Consider the following 19,160-nt stretch of genomic DNA (forward strand, 5'->3'; position numbering starts at 1 on the left):
TAGAAATCCAAGATCAGGTGTTGGCAGGGTTGGTTTCCTCTGAGGCCTCTCTCTTTGGCTTGCAGATGGCCATCTTCTCCCTGTGTCTTCACATGGTCTTCCCTCTTGGCATGTCAGTGTCCTAAACTCTTTAACTCTGTTTCTTTTAAGGACACCAGTCGTATGGCATCAGGGCCTACCTTAATGACCTCATTCTAACTTAATTACCCCCTTTAAAGACCCTATCTCCAAATACAGTCTCATTCTGGGGTACTGGGGGTTAGTTCAGCATATGAGTTTTACAGAGACACAGTCCATAAGAATAGGCTATATAAAATTCTATAATTATGTTTATCTCTTTAGCTAAGACACTATACCACTCACTTATTGTCCAAAGGTCTTTTGCTGCCTTGATTTTCTTTCTTTTTCACATGATTATATGGTATTAGATGATGTATAGCTCACATGGTTTAGCATATGTATTTGCATTTTCCCGTCTCCATAAGAAAATTATAATTCCTCTAAGCATGTATTTTTCATATGTTTTACATAGGCTACTTTACAGTATTTAAGATGGTGTTAGATACATTTGCAAAACCTGGTTTAACATTTTGTGTTTATTTGTATATTTCTAAATAACAATATTCTAGAAGTAGCTTGTCTTAAGAATGAAGACCGTTGGCAGGGCAGGAATAAAGATGTAGACATAGAGAATGGACTGGAGGATGGGGAGGGGAAACTGGAAGCTGGGGTGAAGTGAGAGTAGCATCGACATATATACACTACCAAATGTAAAATAGTTAGCTAGCGGGAAGCAGCAGCATAGCACGGGGAGATCACCTCGGTGGTTTGCGATGGATGACCTAGAGAGGTGGGATAGGGAGGGTGGGAGGGAGGCTCAAGAGGGAGGGGATATATGTATGCATATGGCTGATTCACTTTTTTGTACAACAGAAACTGACACAGTATTGTGAAGCAATTATACTCCAATAAAGATCTATTTAAAAAAATAAAAATAAAAAAGATTTTCAAAAAAAAAGAATAAGCTTTGGGGCTCCCAGAGGGAGTAAGACACAGCACCCACCCTTAAAGAATTCACGCCCCCATGAGGAAGCTATAAGGGCTTTGCTTCCGTGAAATTTGAGGTCATTCCAAAATATTTTGCAGACTGTGTAAGGAAAGGGTCTGACTCTCAATGATTTAACAAACATGGATACCATTAAAATATTTGACTTCTTAAAAAAAAAAAGAATGAAGACTGTTAAAACGATAGGGGGCTTGAAGAATTTATATTTATTTGAAGTACTTGTAGTTCTAGATGGTAAGGCCAGAGAATATCTGTCTTTATATTTGGTAATCCAGGTATAATGGATATACTGTTAGATCCTATCCAACGCTATGCTGATTCTTTAAAACACTATTTCTTTTTGAGCTATCTATAACACTATATATGTTTAAAATATTTTCCTAAATTGTCAAAAAATATGTATTATTATGAAATAGTTCTTTATAATGTATACCAGTGGTTCTCAAAGTGTGGCCCACAGACCCAGGAGTCTCCAAAACCCTCTTAGGGGATCTACAAGGTCAAAACTATTTTCATAATAAAGCTAAGACATTATCTGCCCTTTTTTTGGTATGCGTTGACATGTATACATATTACACAAAAGAAATAGTGCATAAAATTGCCGAGGCCTTTGCATGAATCAAGGCAGTGACATCAAACTATACTATTGGACTCTTATTTTTCAACAACATGCACTCATAGACCAAAAAAAAAAAAAAAACTTCATTTCACTTAAAATTGTCCTTGATGAACCAATTAAAATTATTACTGTTATTCTTGACCTTCCATCACACATCTCTGGAACATTCTGCATGACTCAGTGGGAAGAATGCATAAAGCACCTCTATTCCATATTGAAGTACAATGATTATCTCAAGGAAAAACCCCTGCACAGTTGTTTGAGTTGGGAGCTGAATTAGCTGTTTCTTCATGGAACACCATTTTTATTTGAAATAACAACTGAACAGCTAGCTATGATTATTCAGATTTAGGTTTTCGACAGACATTTTCTCAAAAATGAACAGAGGGAGCCTATCACTTCAAGGAAAACAACGGATAGCATTTATTGCCAATAACACAGTTCAAGCTTTCAAACAAAAATTAAAATTTTGGAAAACTTGTATCTGCCCGTGAGAACTACACTCATTCCCAAATTTAAAGAATTTTCTGATGAGATTAATGGTGATATTAACAGTTGTTACTTTTCTGATAGTGTGTAATGAAATGTGTCAGCAAAAGCTATATAACATACTGAACCAATATTTTCCAGATGACCAGTGCATCATATTTTAAAATTATGCCTGAGTAAAAGACTCAAAGTGCAAGAAAGAACAATGGATTTTAATGTAGCAGGGTAAAATTTTATTATATTGGACAATATCCAGTGTTGAAAATAAATTTGATTTAAAGTTTATAACTTCATTGATATGATTCATAAAGTTTATTGATAAGGTTTCAGGTTTCACATTGCAACTAACCTTTAAGAAACTACCATTCATGGAGTTTGGGTATAATATTAAAGAATAACATCTACAATTATCTGAAAAAGCTATTACGACACTTCTTTGTCCAACTATATAACCTTGTGAGTCAGATTCTCTTCATACACACAACATATTGCAGCATATTGAATATAGAAGCAGACATGGGAATACATATGTTGTCTGTTAAACCAGACATCAAAGAGACTGGAAAAATTTAACAGTGCCACTCTTCTCACTTTTTTTGGAGGGGAGAGGGGAATATAGTATTTTTCATGAAAAATACGTTACTGTGCTGGAAAATCAGCATTTTGCTGCCATCATAGTAAAGACTGGTTCAGGCAAGAATCATCACTGATGCTAAATCTAGGGGGAAATTTTTATGAAGAGCAGGATGTTTTCATGGTCTTAAAATGTCTTCCCACATACTTGTTAGTTATAAAGGAAAATTAAAAAGATAATTATTTAGCAAAGAAATTCAACAGCACCTTGACCTGTGATCCAAGTTATCGTCTCTTTTGAGGAGCAGTTGGACAATGTGTATCTCCAGATGTGATAGCCTAGAAGGATAATGTTCTAGCTGAGAACACATAGTTGAGAACATATGTTGTAGCTGCAAACACATAGCCTCAATCAAATCATGAGTAAACATTTGACAACACCAAAATGAGAAATATTCTCTTAAAAAAATAGACATGATGGTATTCTTCAAAAATGTCAGGTCATAAAAGGCAAAGGGAAACTGTGGAAATATTCCAGATTAAAGGAGCTAAAGAGAAATGACAGCTAAATGCTGTATCTGACCCTAGACTGGATCCTGCATTAAAAGGAGAAAAATGCTATAAAGGTCATCACCTGGTTAAATTGAGAAAATTGGAGTGTTGATGGTAACTTATTGTCTTAATGTTAAATTTGCTGAAGTTGATAACTGTACTATGATTGTAAGAGAATATCACAATTCTTAGTAATACACACTGAAATTTTAGGGGTAAAGGACCTTGATGTTCATAACTTGCCTTCAACTGGTTCATTAAAAATTATTTTGGGTATAAATATTTATATTTATATATACATGTGTGTCAATTAGATAAATATATATATACATATACACGAACATATACAGGGAGGGAGAGTGTAAATGATGTAGAAAATGGGTAAATGTTAATGTGTCTGAATAAACAGTACACAGGTGTTTTTTGTACTATGCTTTTTTTAAAATTAATTTTTATTTGAGTATAGTTGCTTTACAGTGTTGTGTTGCTTTCTACTGTACAGCAAAATGAATCAGTTATACGTATATATATCCCCTCTTTTATGGATTTCCTTCCCATTTAGGTCACCAGAGTGCGTTAAGTAGAGTTCCCTGTGCTGTACAGTGTGTTCTCATTAGTTACCTATTTTATACATAGTATCAATAATGTATATGTGTCAATCCCAATCTCCCGATTCCTCCCCCCCCTCCTTGGTATCCATACATTTGTTCTCTACATCTGTGTCTCTATCTCTGCTTTGCAGATAAGATCATTTATACCATTTTTCTAGATTCCACATATATGCGTTAATAGATGATATTTGTTTTTCTCTTTCTGACTTAACTTCACTCTGTATGACACTCTCTACACTCTGTATGACACTCTCTAGGTACATCCACATCTCTACAAATGACCCAGTTTCACTCCTTTTTATGGCTGAGTAATATTCCATTGCATATATGTGCCACATCTTCTTTATCCATTCCTCTGTTGATGGACATTTAGTTTGCTTCCATGTCCTGGCTATTGTAAATAGTGCTGCAATGAATATTGGGGTGCATGTTGTACTAGTCTTATTCTTTAAATTTTCTGTAAGTATCAGTTATTTCCAAATAAAAGTTTAAAAGTTAAATGCAGTCACTTATGTTAATGTAATGGCTTCATTATTGTTTTTAAGTGAATTTATGAATATATGTTTAAAGTTTGCCTCGATTTTATTTCTAATAAAGTAAAGTAAACATTAATAGATCTAATCCACATAAACAAAAGCTTCGGGGGGGGTCCTTGATAATTTTTAAGAGTGTTAAGGGGTTCTGAGACCACAGAGTTTGAGGACCATTGGCATAAACTGTGTGGGTGGTTAGGTAGGTGCCCCCCTCATTCTCTTAAGGCAGTTTTATGACACTAGTTAATGAGAGCAGATTTGGTAGATGCCACTTATGAATATTATAATCTTAACCTCTCTCTGCCTTAGTTTTTGTACTTGTAAAGTAGGGATAATAACATTGCCTATCTTAGAGGGCTATTGTAAGGTTTAAATCATTTCCTCTATGTAAAGGCTTTCAATAAGGACCACACTCTACAGTACTGTTCTTATTGGCAACGTATATTTCTGTGGTGTTCTTGCCTCTCTCTGCCATTTATTTTGTGTTTTGGCTAGTGATTTTGGTTATAATTATGTGCATATGAACTACTACAAAGAAACCAAGAAGAGTATCAGATGGTTTTTTAAATGCAAGTTTACAGTAGTCTGTGCCCCTTCAAGGAAATGGTTAGGGAAACAGAGCAGGGTGGAGATGAGCAAGCAGTTTGGTGTTTGGGGAGTTCTTGGTATATGGAAAAGCATAATACGTCTAGGAAGTTGGATTAAAAATTGTGGGAAGAGTATTTGATAGAAAATATGACTGGACAGGGAACACTTTGTTGTTAGGGATAAACTGGGATTAACCCTATTTAGCACTGGTTCCATTGGCATTCCACTTGCCAGATAGGTATCCTTTGCTTAAATATGTATGTCTATATTGGCATATTTAAGTTGTTGTAACAGTATATACCTAGGGTAGGGATAAGAAAGAATACTATTGTTTTGTGCCATTTTTACTGTTTTCCCCAGCAAAAGTCTAAATTCAGCTTTGTTTTATACCTCATTCTATCGAGCTTCAAGCCAATAAAAAATAATTATATTGTTGAACTATTGTGTTCACCTAATTCCAAATTCAAATGATGACTTTTTTTTAAAAAAAAGAAACCAAAGGATAAGTAAATGTGAAGGCTTTATGTCATTTTGATATGCTGTTTATTGTCATTTAATCTCTTTTGCTAAATGCTGTGATTTATTTTTCTATTTTTTTTTAATAGATCATCAGAAACTGGAAAGGGAAGCTAGAATCTGCCGTCTTTTGAAGCACCCCAATATTGGTAAGGAAATGTTTTCAGTATATTTTAATTAGTAACTAAAATTTTGCATCATGTAATTTTACCGTAATTTAAAAAATATTAATTTAATAAACTAGAATATTTGCAATTAACAAATAGGTTCCTAACTTTTGATCTTGTTACATTTGTTTCTTCAAAGTTTTTAAAAAGTTTTTCAGAAGGTAGCAGTTCTTTCATACAAACACTTTAAAAATAATATAAGCTATTACTAGTTGAATAGTGGTTTTATGTATCTTTAAGGATTGTTCAGCTGCTGCTACTGAAGTACAGAGGGACAGAACTTAGGCCATTATATTAGTCACCTAAGTTACTTTTCACCTATCCTGTAAAATGTTTACCTCATAATCATTGATACTATTCAAGAAACTAGTAAAATTGTTTTAGAATATTATCCCTCATGAATATAATGGCATGATAATGTTCAAAACTGAAAAATATTGATGAATACAAAACAAATGCAAGAAAGAAACAAAGGAAAGAAGAAGCTATATTCTGTGACAATAGTTTTATTTTCAAAAAATGTAACCATCCCACCTCTTGTCAGTTCTGCTGTCAGCCAAAGTATTTCTGACATGCACGGTATGAGAGGGAGTAATCATGCAGTAGAATTAGCAAAATCATTCATTGAGAAGGTTTATATTTCTCTATTTTTATGTATAGGGCCATTCAGTGTCTATTCCTTCCTTGAAGTTTTTAGTATCCTGCATTTTGTGGGTTACTTAAATAGACACTAACAAGTAAATCAGATGCATTAACAAACTAGCAGCTGTCTAATAAGAGCCTTCTGGTTTAGAGAGAAAACAAAACAACCTCTGAAATGTAAATATACCTTTTTATAAGTATTTTACCCTGATAAAAGTCTATGGCATTTCTTGGTTGGCTGTATTATTTTCCTAGGGCTGCCATAACAAAGTACCACACACTGGGTAGCTTAAATAGAGAAATGTATTTTCTCATAATTCTGGAAACAAGAAGTCTGAGGTCAAGGTGTAGGGAGGGTTGGTTTCTTCTGAGACCTCTCTCCTTGTCTTGTAGGTGGCCATCTTTTCCTTGTGTTTTTACATGGTCTTCCTTCTGTATGACGTCTCTTTTTTAGTTTCTTCTTCGTGTAAGGGCACTAATCATATTGGATTAGGGTCCATCCTAATGACCTCATTTTAACTTAACTACTCTTTTAAAGACCCTAGCTCCAAATATAGTCCCACGCTGAGGTACTGGGAGTTAGGATTTCAACATGAATTTTGGAGGGACACAATTCAGCCCATAATATTGGCTAAAGAGAAATTATACAATAATGACCCACTATAGTTCAAAGAGTGCTTTCCTTGCTCAGGTTTAAGATAAAATGCAATCTTAGTTTACTGAACTTGTTATTCTTATGAAGGGGAGTTTTTTTTTGCTTGTTCGTTTTGTTTTTAATCAGGATCCTTCTATGAAACTCAATTTTTTTTATATAAATTTATTTTATTTATTTTTGGCTGTGTTGGGTCTTCATTGCTGTGCGCGGGCTTTCTCTAGTTGTGGTGAGTGGGGGCTACTCTTTGTTGTAGTGTGCAGGGTTCTCACTTTGGTGGCTTCTCTTGTTGTGGATCGTGGGCTCTAGGTGTGTGGGCTTCAGTAGTTGTGGCTTGCGGGCTCTAGAGCGCAGGCTCAGTAGTTGTGGTGCACAGGCTTAGTTGCTCTGCAGCATGTGGGATCTTCCTGGACCAGGGCTCGAACCCATGTCCCCTGCATTGGCAGGTGGATTCTTAACCACTGCGCCACCAGGGAAGCCCCGACAAGACAAAATGTAAAAGCTATTCTTTAAATTGTAGAAAAAGAATCAGGACAGGACATTTATGGGATGATGGTTTCTAAGATCAGATGAACCCTCAGGTGGGCATGTGTATTTTAAACAACCAATGCTCATAACTTATTTTAATAGAGTATATTTAGGAATACCAATTTAGAGTTTGGAGATTACTTTTGGAAGTGCAATTTAGAGTTCAATTATAACACTTATTTCTAGCATTTTATAATGCTTGCTGTGGTTTAGTTTGATAGAAAAATTGTCACTTTAGGAAAGGTAGTGCTATATTCTCATTATTTTTAAGTTTGAAAATAGGCATTTGTTTTCTTTAAAAATGCTCCAAAGGTAGAAGCGTTTGCTCTTTGAATTTGATTTATAGTGCATCTGCTTAACAAAAACAACCTCATCTCTGACGAACTTGCCATGGAGTGATGATTGTGTCAGGTTACTGTTTGATATGTTAATTTTGTTGATTATTTTGTTTAAAATGCTAATGGACTGTTGAAGGAAAGGAAATAGATATATACAGTAATATGACTTGAATTCTTCTGTTAAAATATCTTTTCACATTTTGTATTTCAGTGGTCATTTACAATATGTTGTCTATGAAATGACAGAAAAATTATTTGGTAGGATTTTGTTCACACTATTGAAGTTCAGTAGTTCACTGTTCAAAGATTACTTTCAATTTTCAGTAACAGGTATATTGTGTAAGAGTTTTAACCAAAGGCTTAGAATAAGAAGAAAAATTTCTATAGCCTACAAAATTACTCTCCAAAGAAGATGGCAGTAATTTTTGTGAATCCATTATTTTGATGTATAGGAAATCTTGTCTTTCATTCATTCTGTTCAGAAAATGAATAATTGTACTTACAAATATTTAATTGGAATCTTACATTATGTAAACAGTTCCCCTGTAGAGATATTCACAATTATAATTCCCTTGAGTGTCAGTGGTTTTGAATATTCAGATGAATTTGGGTTGGATTACTTGTAAAAAAAAAAAAAAAAAGGACAGTGTTTTGTATTAAGAGCAAAACTCTTACTTTAAAATCAAAGGGGTGAAACAGTATTTTATATTTTGATTAGCTCTGAAAATAACTTAAAAATATTATTAAAAGATACTGATTTAATTTCTTCCTATCCATTATTTTTTCTTCTAATTTCTTAATCATTACATGAGTTTTTTACATCAACATTTGATTTTAGAATTAAAATGTTATGCCAGTTTGGATACACATAAAATGAAACAAGATGAGCAAAATAAAATATATAATTTGTGATTTCCAATGATTAGCATTAAGCACTGATTGAGTTGAACAGTGCTAACTCTGTTGCAGTTAAAATACTGAAAGACTACGGAGATGAATGAGACATAGTCCTTAACCACAAGGAGTTTACAGTTTAGGAGGGCAGATTGTGATGTATGAAACTAAAATACAAAGTGGTTACATCCTATAATGAAACTCTTACTGAGTGCCATAAGAGTACTAAGGAATAAACCAAGAAGTTTAACTGAAATACGTTGGGTAATGAACAGAATTTTGCCATAAAGGAGTATGGATTGGACTCGATAGCATTATGGAAAGAACATCAAAAGGAAAGATCAGATATAAACGTCCTTGTCACACTTGAAGAATGATAGAAAATCTGGAGTGATTGGAGTATAATTTGTGTATTGGCCATCAAGTTGGATTGGGAGTAATAGTGGAGAGTCTTGACTTTCTGTGTCAAGGAATTTTATCGCTAATCTGTAGAAATAGGAAATTATTAAAGATTAATTTAGTTGACACACATGATTATATCAGTTTCCCCGAAAGACAAATTTGGTAATAATAAGCATAATTGTTCAGAGTCAGGAGAAACTGGTGTTGAAAAAGCATTTAAAAGTCTTTTGAATTAATTTATGTATAAGACGTGATGAGTTCGTAGACTATGGTAATGGGAGCAGAGAAGGCAGAAAGGGCAAAGATACCGGCTACATTGTGAAGGTAGAATCAGACCATCTTGGACAGCAGTTATATTGTGGTGAGTGGGATAGAAGGAGGTTCCTCTGAGGTGTCTGTTTTGAGTGACTAGAGAAATATTGATTCCTTTAAGAACAGAGAAAACAAGAAAAGAAAGTTGGAAGAAATTAGAAATTTAGTTGAATATGAGAACATGAAATTTTTTTTAAAGATTGGAAAATATCTCTTTTGGGGGACCATGGACAAAAAGAAAAATAGAAAAAGCAAACAACACCACCTAAAACCCTGATCATTCACTTTTTGCCAGAAAGTGTAAGTCTCTAACTACTTGGACATTCCTCTTCAGGATGGAAGTGGTTGGCAGTCATTATGATCATCCCTCCTAGACCAGTACTTGACGGCAGCTAGACTCTTGGTTTTGGGTCCTTGTTTACATAGAGGAAGTCTAGATAGTCAGATTCTGCTCAAAGTGTCTTCTGAACATGCAAGATAGTCTCTGCGCAAACTCCATCACCTAACTGTGGTTTAGCATTTCTAGGGTGTTCTTTCTCCCATGGTCTCTCAACCAGAGTAAGGCTCACTTCTCACTAGTCTCTCGTGCCTTAGCCAAACATGTATCTTTTCTGACTCAGTACCTTAATTACTTTAATTTGCATTTATCTTATCTGACTTACATGTGGGACACGACATAGAACTCTACAGAATGTGAATACGTATTTTGGAGACACGTGGGGATAGTGAGAGTGGATAAACACATGTAACAGTATGAGGATTGTGAAGGGTGCCAAAGACAAATGATGACAAGTGCCTACTTGTAAAGAGCATGAAACGCTTTTTTTTTTTAAGAGCTATAATAACAATAATTTTCTTAGATTATTTTTATTTTCAGTGTACTTTAAGATACATTTTTATATAAAATAGGTAAATTTTTTCTAGATAAATAAAAGGAAACTATATTTTGGGGACGAAATATTTGGAATTGTACAAAAAAGCAATATTGACTTTTTTTCACTTTTAACAATAATAGTTCAACTGTGTTGATTTTAGGCAGACTTACATCAACTTTTACTCTTATAAGTACCAAGACTATGTTTTATTAACAGGCTTAATTTTATTGGAGCTATAATTAAGTTTTAATATTGAAGATCAGATGTTTTCTTCAGCCAATTGCCATTCCCCAATTTCTCACTTAAAAGCTGGTAATTCCAATTATATACTTAAATTTATTTGTTAGGAACTTTCCAACAGAAGAACTCTGATGAAACATGGTTTTCAAATGTCATTCTCATATGTGTAGATTATTCCAGTGACCTTTTCTTTTGATATTCCGTATATAAATCTGCCTTTCAAAATTAAATTACATCTCCTGGTCACTTTTCTAATAATACATTCATAATATGGACAAGAGAAATAAGATAAGGCCATTTTCCCCTACCCAGAAAGCCAAAGAATCAATGATTTATAATCACTGAATTTCAACCTGGGGTGATTTTGTCACCTTCACTGTCTCTTTCTTCTGGGGCAATTTAGCAGTGTGTGTTTTGTTGTCACAACCGAGGGTGCCCATCTGGCATCCGTTGAGTGGAGGCCACAGATGCTGCTAAACGTCCTACAATGCAAAAGACAGCTCCTCACAATAATGAATTATTTGGTCCAACAAGTTAATAGTGCTGAGATTGAAAAACTCTGATTTAAGGTAAGAGTGACAACAATAACAGTAAGACAGATAGCCAGCCTTTACTTGCTGGATCCATGCAATTTCCTTACATTAAAATAATGAGTCAGTGTGTCCCCTTAAATGAAGGACAAGTAGGCAATGACACTTGCATAGACTATCCTGTGAGCAAAAGTTTGTAAAAGACTCCCTTTTAACAAAAAAGTAGAAAAATAAAGAACTAGTTTAAATGTCAACCATAATTAAGAAGAAACACAGATTAGAATTTTGTTTTTTTCTAAGTTGTTCAAAAAGGATCTTTATATAATGAAACATTTTTCATTTAAAACGTAGTGGAAACTATGTAAGTCAATATTTAAGTAAAGTAGGAGAATGCCTCCCAAGAGTCAGATGGAGGTAAAAAGGAAATCATTCTTCAGTGAAATAATTTTATCGTCGTTGTGAATCACTTAGAACAGCGATTCTTACCATTCAGCCTCCTTCAGATAAACTTTTATAGGCTATAGATTCTCTCTCTTCACAAAATTGCATATTGACATCAAATTTTTCATATAGTTTGGAGTACTTACAGAGATCAATAAAGCCTAAATATGGACCTTTGGACCATAGATTTCATATTAAAACAAAACGAAACTTATTTTGAAGAAATATAGGGAAATGACCTCTTACTCTTAAATGTGATTCTCATGTTAGTCTTAATGACCTTGTAGTTCATATAAAAAGATCTGCACAGTTCTCTCCACCTCAACTCTCATCTTCATAAAGCATGCATTTTGAGTTGGGGATGTAGTCTGTGGAAGGGAGAAACACCACCCAGTTCACTTGAGAATTAAACCCTTAGACAGGAACTAAGCTAACCTCACATTTATTTATGCCTATTTGTATCTTTACATTATTAATCCCTCCCCAAAGAATTTGTTAAGAAAATAAACAAGATTTTAGATATGCATCTAGCGAAGAGAATAAACTGCTTTTGAAACAATTTGGAAGTATCTAAAGGGAAGCAGAGAAATTGCACTGTAGGCAGAAGCCAACCTAGCGGAGACTGGTGCTGGCATATGCTAATTACAAGCCTTTAAAAATCTGCTCATTAAAACTCAATGCTCAAGTTTTATTAGGTAACCTTGGCAAGCCTGATTCCTTACTTCACGTGCCAAAAGGTAATGAAATTTATTTAAATAAAATAGAATAATTCCGCCTTTTAACTAATTTTGACGGGTCTTGTCCCCAATTAATCTGAATCAGTGATGCATTACTATGATGTAGCAGTTGCAGAGCATCTCCCAATAAAAGGGAAAAACAAATGAAACTCTCTCCTGAGGTCTTCCCATAAACTAGACAGTGTTATTTAATTGTTTGTTTTTTGAGACTAAAGGGAATGTTGTTTCGTAGTTATTTGTTTTTAATTTGAGAACATTTCAATGTTTCAATAGTGAATTTTAACAAGATTACTCTGGCTGCTGTGCGTCTGACCATGTCTCTCCTCTGCTCAGAAACTGCTCAGTGGCTTTCTAGTTAGAAGACAAGCCCTAGAGTCCTCACGATGGCCTGAGACCCTACACAGGGATCACCAGCCACTTTATCTTCCTGATCTTAGATCAGCTCCACTTCTCTCCCCAATACTTGCTCTGCTCCAGACCCTCTGGGCTCCTTGGGTTCCTCAGCTGTGCCCTGTGTTCCTCAGCTGTGCCCTGTGTTCCCTCTGAGGGTGCTGCTTCTGCCCCAGCAGTTCTGTAGGCTGCTTCCCTCAGGCCTCTCTGCTCACCCATTGCCTCATCCGGAGGCGTCCCCTGCCAGCTCTCATGCCCGCAGCACACTCCCTGCCTTCCTTCCTTGCTTTACTTTTTTGTCTAGCACTTACCATGACACTGTATGCTTAGTTGTTGTTTTGATTATTTTCTACCCACTAGCATATAAAACCCCAGGAAGGCAGGGACTTTGCTTGTTAACTGTTATATCCTTTGTACCTAAAATAGCCTCTGACATAAAGTCTGTGCTCAATAAATAAATGTTGCAGGGATTAAAGAATGCATGGGTGGATATATTTTTAAGTTAAATTTAGATCATCTGAAGGGGAACACACTTCTATTAATATAAGTAGAAGAAAAACATAAATTTTAATTTATGAAATAGTATCAGTGGCTTAGGGCAAGCCCACACCTAAACAAAGACTGTAAAACCAGAGAGCAAACTTAAGGTTTCTGTCTGGTTGGGCAGGTCAACACACCATATGGCAGCATACCTCTTTTTACTGTCTGGTCTTCCTGAATAATCCCCTATCACTTAGTCTGAAATTCCCCATCCTGCAGGAATCTTGACCCACACCCCTCTTGGTGTTGTTTGATATATTTCCCATGCAGCTTGTAGATTCTCAGGCATCCTTGTTGGGAGTGTCAGGGTCTCACTGTTTCTTTTACCTGGCAGACACCTAAAACTGCTAGCTGCTTCCCCATTTTCCTGGGGAGCATTCTAACTATACCCCAGGAAGCAGAACTGTACTATCGATAGAAGTCACCAGTTTCCCCCCCTTGCCAGATCACCCACTTACCTGGTTGGTGATCCTCATTCTTAGACATTTATGGGAGAGCCCTGAATTTGACTACTCCACTCTTCAAAGCAAAAGCCTACTTGTCCGATGAAATTGCCAAACTGATGAGTAAAGAAAGAGGGTTGGTTGTCTCTCTCACTCTTGCTTCTTTAATAGGCTTGTCCTGTCCTCAGTGATTCCTTTGAAGGCCTCTGGGAGCCCTGCCCTGCACAAGGATTGGCAAGCTTTTCCTATAAAGCACCCAACAGGAAGTATTTTAGACTTTGCTAGCCATGCCTTCTCTCATCCTAACTATTCAACTTTGCCATTGTAGTTCGAAGTAGCCAGAGATCCTTCATAACTGAGTAGGTGTGACTGTGTTCCAATAAAACTTTATTTACAGACACTGAAATCTGAAATTTATTTTTTATATGTCATAAAATATTCTTCTTTTGAGTTTTTTACAACCATTTTAATTTTTTTTTTTTTAAGCCTGTTCTCAGTTTACAGACCATTCTAAAGTAGGTATTGAGCTGGATTTGATCTGTGGGCCATAGTTTGCTAAAGCCCTATGCTAGCGTCTAGGAGACCTTCCTTGGTGGGTTATTTGGACCTCAGATATCTGCTGGACTCCCTAATGCTTTCTCTCCTGGGCCTGGGAAACAGCTTCATCTTGATTCCCTGGCCACCTCGTATATTCTGAGTCTCGGAGGACAGAAGCTAAAATATCTGGGTGCAGTAAAGACCTGTGTGGCTTTCCATTTCTGAATTCCTCTAATTCTGGAAAACAGTTTCATTTCAACTCTGGTTTCTGATTTAGTGCTGTTCCGGATTCTAGGTCTAACATGATATGAAAAGCCTCAACACTGCTGCTCAGTTTCCTTTCAGTCTGGCTGTTGATCTTGCTGTTACCTGTGCTCCTAGTTGACCCTTGACTGGATTTCTTGCCCTGCAGTGAGGTTCTAGATAGTTGCTGTTCACGGATTTCCACCTCATCAGCCAACTACCACACCTAGGTAACCTGTTAATGTTAGGTTTGGTTAAGAGCTGACATCACTCAAAGCTTACCTGTATTCTTTTTTACTTTACTTGACAGTTGATCATCTGTTTCAGATTACCTCTGAATTTACACACACAGTGCTATTTCTGAACAATTTTGACCCTGACTTTTTCTCATACTTTTGGATTATATATAACCTAGGCCAGTTTTGTCCTCATTTGGCAGATTTGGTGCCCTCTAAGCTGTGAATCTGACAGGATGTTATTTTTTCTGTTTATTCTAATATTTTTGAGGTGTTTTTCTTTTTGAATCTAATCTTTCCCCCATCCTTCCCAAAATACTCTTAGTCTACTAGGGGCTGTACCTCTTATAAAATGACAGGTAGAATGGTCTCAGTTGAGAGCTTGCCTTTCTTTTTTTTTTTTTTTTTTTGTGGTACGTGGGCCTCTTACTCTTGTGGCCTCTCCCATTGAGGAGCACAGGCTCCGGACACGCAGGCCCAGTGGCCATGGCTCACGGGCCCAGCCGCTCCGCGGCATGTGGGATCTTCCTGGACCAGGGAACGAACCCGTGTCCCCTGCGTCGACAGGCGGACTCTCAACCACTGCGCCACCAGGGAAGCCCTTGCCTTTCTTAATAATAGAAAACCATTCTGACAGTAATGGGTATAATGAACTAATTTTGATATAATAGAGGACAGTTTCTCTGAGAGTACAGAAGAGACCATATTATATTCACCTTCAGTTGCAAAGATCTCATGAGGAAATCCCGTCTCTCCTTTGGACCTATTTGCACTTGTAAAGCTGACCTGGATCCCCTTCAGTACTCTGCTAGGTTAATCAAATGGGGCGCTGTAATATGAGCACTGATGAAGTGTCTGATGTTTCTCAAAGAGGGAGGGTGATGCCACCCTGAACATGTTGGCCATTCAGGTGTAGGAGAAATTTCCCCTGGTGAGGGAAATAAGCAAACCGCACCTAGGCACAGAGTCATTCCAGCAGGTCATCAAGATGGGCAGTGCAAGCTGCCATCAATGGTCAACAATTTTTCTCCGTGTGTCGACAGCTCATCAGAATTCCCTGGCCTCAGAAGACCATCAACACAGTTCCCAGACCCTGTCCTACTGCAGGTGATTGATAGAGCTGACATGGTTCCTGGTTTTTGACTTGCTCTTCCTGGGCCCTGGACCCAAGTCTACACACTTGAAGTCTGGGCTTATGAGCCCCTGGACATGACTTTGCAGATAGCCCTATTTGTGACCTGAACCTGTGATAACTGGCTCTGGCCTTGACCTTCCATTTTTCCAACTCTCCACATTGTCCCCTGCTCTGTCTCTCCACACTAAGGCTTTTGTCCTTGTTTGGCTTTTCTATCCTGTTTGCCTCTGATGTCCTGGAAGACAAAATTATTCATTTCCATTGAAACATCACAATTTTTAGCAGATATTTGAATACATATAAACTGAAGAAATGTAACTAGTCTACTGAGAAAGATTTTCACTTTTGTGAATTTATTTGATGTTTTGATTAATTACTAGTCCCTGAGTTACATAACATAGAGATAATTCCTGCTCTGTGTGTGTGTGTATGTATATACACAGTTGACCCTTGAACAACTTGGGTTTGAGCTGTGCTGGTCCTCTTATAGATATACTTTTTTTGATAAATATGTACTACAGTACTACACGATCTGAGGTTGCTTGACTGTGCAGATGTGGAACCACAGATATGGAGGGCCAACTGTAAAGTTATACACAAAATTTTGACTGCATGAAGGGTCAGCATCCCTTACCCCCGTTCAAGGGGTCAAGTTCAAGGGTCAACTGTATATAACTTATTATTTACATATATATATATATATATATATATATATATATAGTGATTTCTTGTTCTTAATTTTAAGTTGTAGTATCTCATTTCACAGATATATTTTCACCTTTACTCCTATGTTCATTTTGCAAATTGAGGACTTTAATGATCACCATGAGTGGGTCATTACTTAGCCCAGCACAAATTATATCATGATTTTATTAAGTTGCCAATGGCAAATTTACTGCCTTAGTATTTTTCTACTATTATTTGAGACTCTTGACAGCATTTTATTCCTAAAGATAACATTCTTTTTAAGAAGTATCTTGAGAGAGTATGAAAATCATTCATAAAGTGTTTTTTTTTTTGTTTTTTTTTTTTGCCTTACGCGGGCCTCTCACTGTTGTGGCCTCTCCCGCTGCAGAGCACAGGCTCTGGACGCGCAGGCTGAGGGGCCATGACTCACGGGCCCAGCCGTGCCGCGGCATGTGGGATCTTCCCAGACCGGGGCGTCCCGTACATTGGCAGGCGGACTCTCAACCACTGTGCCACCAGGGAAGCCCCATAAAGTGTTTTAATATCACATGATATTCAAATGGTTATATTAGTGACTGTCTGGGTAACTTCAGGATCTGAAAGGCTAGTAGCTCTCTGAGTGAAGGACTGAAGAAATAGGCAGTGGAAAATATATATTCCAATAAGTGATATTTTATTAAACTAATCTTCCATTCTATATCAGCCAATTAAGGTTCTTATGCTGCCATGGGTAGTCCCACCAAAGTCACGATCCTTTTCATCAGAGGTCAGGAAGAGGGATCTGGTTTCCAGCTGTATCTGGAGTTAGGAAATCTTCCAGTGCCCTATGGTGAAAGGAAGGTCTCTCTTATCCTCACCAGCTCTGAAAGACAGGTGAGGAAGAGAAACCTATGGTTTCACAACCTCTTTATGGAAAAGAAAATAAATCTTTAGGCTGAATGGTGAACACTGCACAAAAGAGAAAGATAAGTAGCCTCACTTCCCCTGCCACACCTGACCTGGAGAGATTGTGGGGATTCTGAGGGAAGTTCCCTTCTGAGTAGGTACTTTGGTATCAGTTCGGGTTTAATTCAGCCTGAGCTGTTCAGTTGTCTGCTTTTGATGGCATTTGTGTGTGTGCTGACGGTGAGAGGTGGGAGAGTGGAGGGGAGTGGAGGTTCTGATAGTGGCCAGATGCTTTTTGATTTTCTACAACTCTGAAGCCAGTAGTTCCGTATTCCTCTCATCTACCTTTCTACTTCCCAGCCCACTTGAAGATTATGGCTTCTTTGAGATAAAAGTAACTCTGTAGAGCTCTACAGAGCCCTATTAGGAATCCTAATGAATAATTCAAATACACAAAACTGAACTTGTTTCCTGGTGGTGTTGGAACACAGTACAATCAGGTGGACTGCCAGCGGGTGGTTCTGAGACCTTCATTTGCATAAGATTCCTTTGATAAAAATGCATATTTGTAGGATTCAGCATCACAGATTGACCTGGAGTGGGCTCTTGGACTCTGCTATTTACTTACTTGCTCGATTTTTGGGTTTATTTACTTATTGGTTACGTCAAGCACCAAATGATTCTGATACAGGTTTTCAGGGACCACAATTTAGAAGAAGCATTTTTCTAGAGATGATTTTACAAAGAGCTAAATCCCCAGTAAAGCTTTGGGCCAGGAACCTTTTATTCAACTCTGGTAGATCACTAGACTCCCTGTCTTCTTTCTTTTCCATACTAGGTCTAGAGAATGAAATCATTAAGAAGGATTCTTACATAGCAGTAACCTGAAACCTATTGTGTCTAAACACTTACCATAATTATCTTATTTAATTTTTCCAACAAGTACTTTGCAGATATTAGTATTACCTCCATTGTTTGAATGGCTCTAATAAATATTGAGCACCTACTATGTGCTCTGCACAGATGAAGAAGCGGAGTCTCAAAGAGATTGATTAATTTGCCTGAAGTTACTTATTTTATGAAGGGGGGAACCAGGATTCAAACACATTTGTTTGATTCCAAAGTTCACGTTTCCACTACACAAGCCTTCTGTTCTTCACTTCCTCCTCTGGTTAAAGCCACGAAAGCTCTCTGTGCAGCTGCATGACATTTTTATTTAGATAAAGCGCTAGAATATGACCTACATGGTACCAAATATCATTGACACGTAAGGGGTTTCCTACTTGTGTGGGAAGTTGGGACATTTACACATGAAAATACTCAACATTTCAAAGGAGCGTGTAATTAAATGCCCAAATTAGATACATAGAGAAGAGAGAGGCTCGTGTTGTATGTGAAATGTTTTATGCAGGGTATTGGACAGATTTGAATATCTTGAAGGAGAAGATTTAAGGGAGCTGGGAACAATGTTGCCCCCAAATCATGGAAGTTGACATGAGTCCGTTCTGGGGATAATACCGAGTAATCATCCTTCTACATTTTAAAGGTTATTAACACACATTTAGCTATGTAAGTAATTCCCCCTTGTTCCCTTCTCACTGAAAACTTTTTGAAAAAGAAGCACTCTGTTTCCATTCCATCAGCCTCCTCATTCAGGCCCCTGCTCATGTGTTCCAATGGAACTGCTCTCATCATGATTACCCATCACCTTATTACTAAGTTCAGTGGAACCTTTCAGGTTCTGGTCTTACTTGCTGCC

The 19,160-nt window shown here is 36.9% G+C and overlaps 1 protein-coding gene and 1 long non-coding RNA gene across 24 annotated transcripts in view; one reads left to right on the forward strand and one right to left on the reverse strand.

Moving 5' to 3' along the window:
- Nucleotides 1-19,160, forward strand: part of CAMK2D (calcium/calmodulin dependent protein kinase II delta) — a 366,378-nt gene that overhangs the window by 178,241 nt on the left and 168,977 nt on the right. For all 23 annotated transcript variants that reach the window (XM_073804924.1, XM_073804923.1, XM_073804928.1 and 20 more), the window contains one exon: nucleotides 5,637-5,696. In XM_073804924.1, coding sequence (XP_073661025.1) covers nucleotides 5,637-5,696 — 60 coding nt within the window. The remainder of the gene's footprint in view (nucleotides 1-5,636; nucleotides 5,697-19,160) is intronic.
- On the reverse strand, nucleotides 3,093-13,923 carry LOC109548750 (uncharacterized). Its single transcript, XR_002174893.3, has 3 exons — nucleotides 13,694-13,923; nucleotides 11,815-11,936; nucleotides 3,093-11,079 (listed from the first exon to the last, which is right to left on the reverse strand). It is a non-coding gene; the product is annotated as an uncharacterized lncRNA (long non-coding RNA).

Source organism: Tursiops truncatus, chromosome 5 (genome assembly GCF_011762595.2).
Source record: "Tursiops truncatus isolate mTurTru1 chromosome 5, mTurTru1.mat.Y, whole genome shotgun sequence".
Classification (NCBI taxonomy): Eukaryota; Metazoa; Chordata; class Mammalia; order Artiodactyla; family Delphinidae; genus Tursiops; species Tursiops truncatus.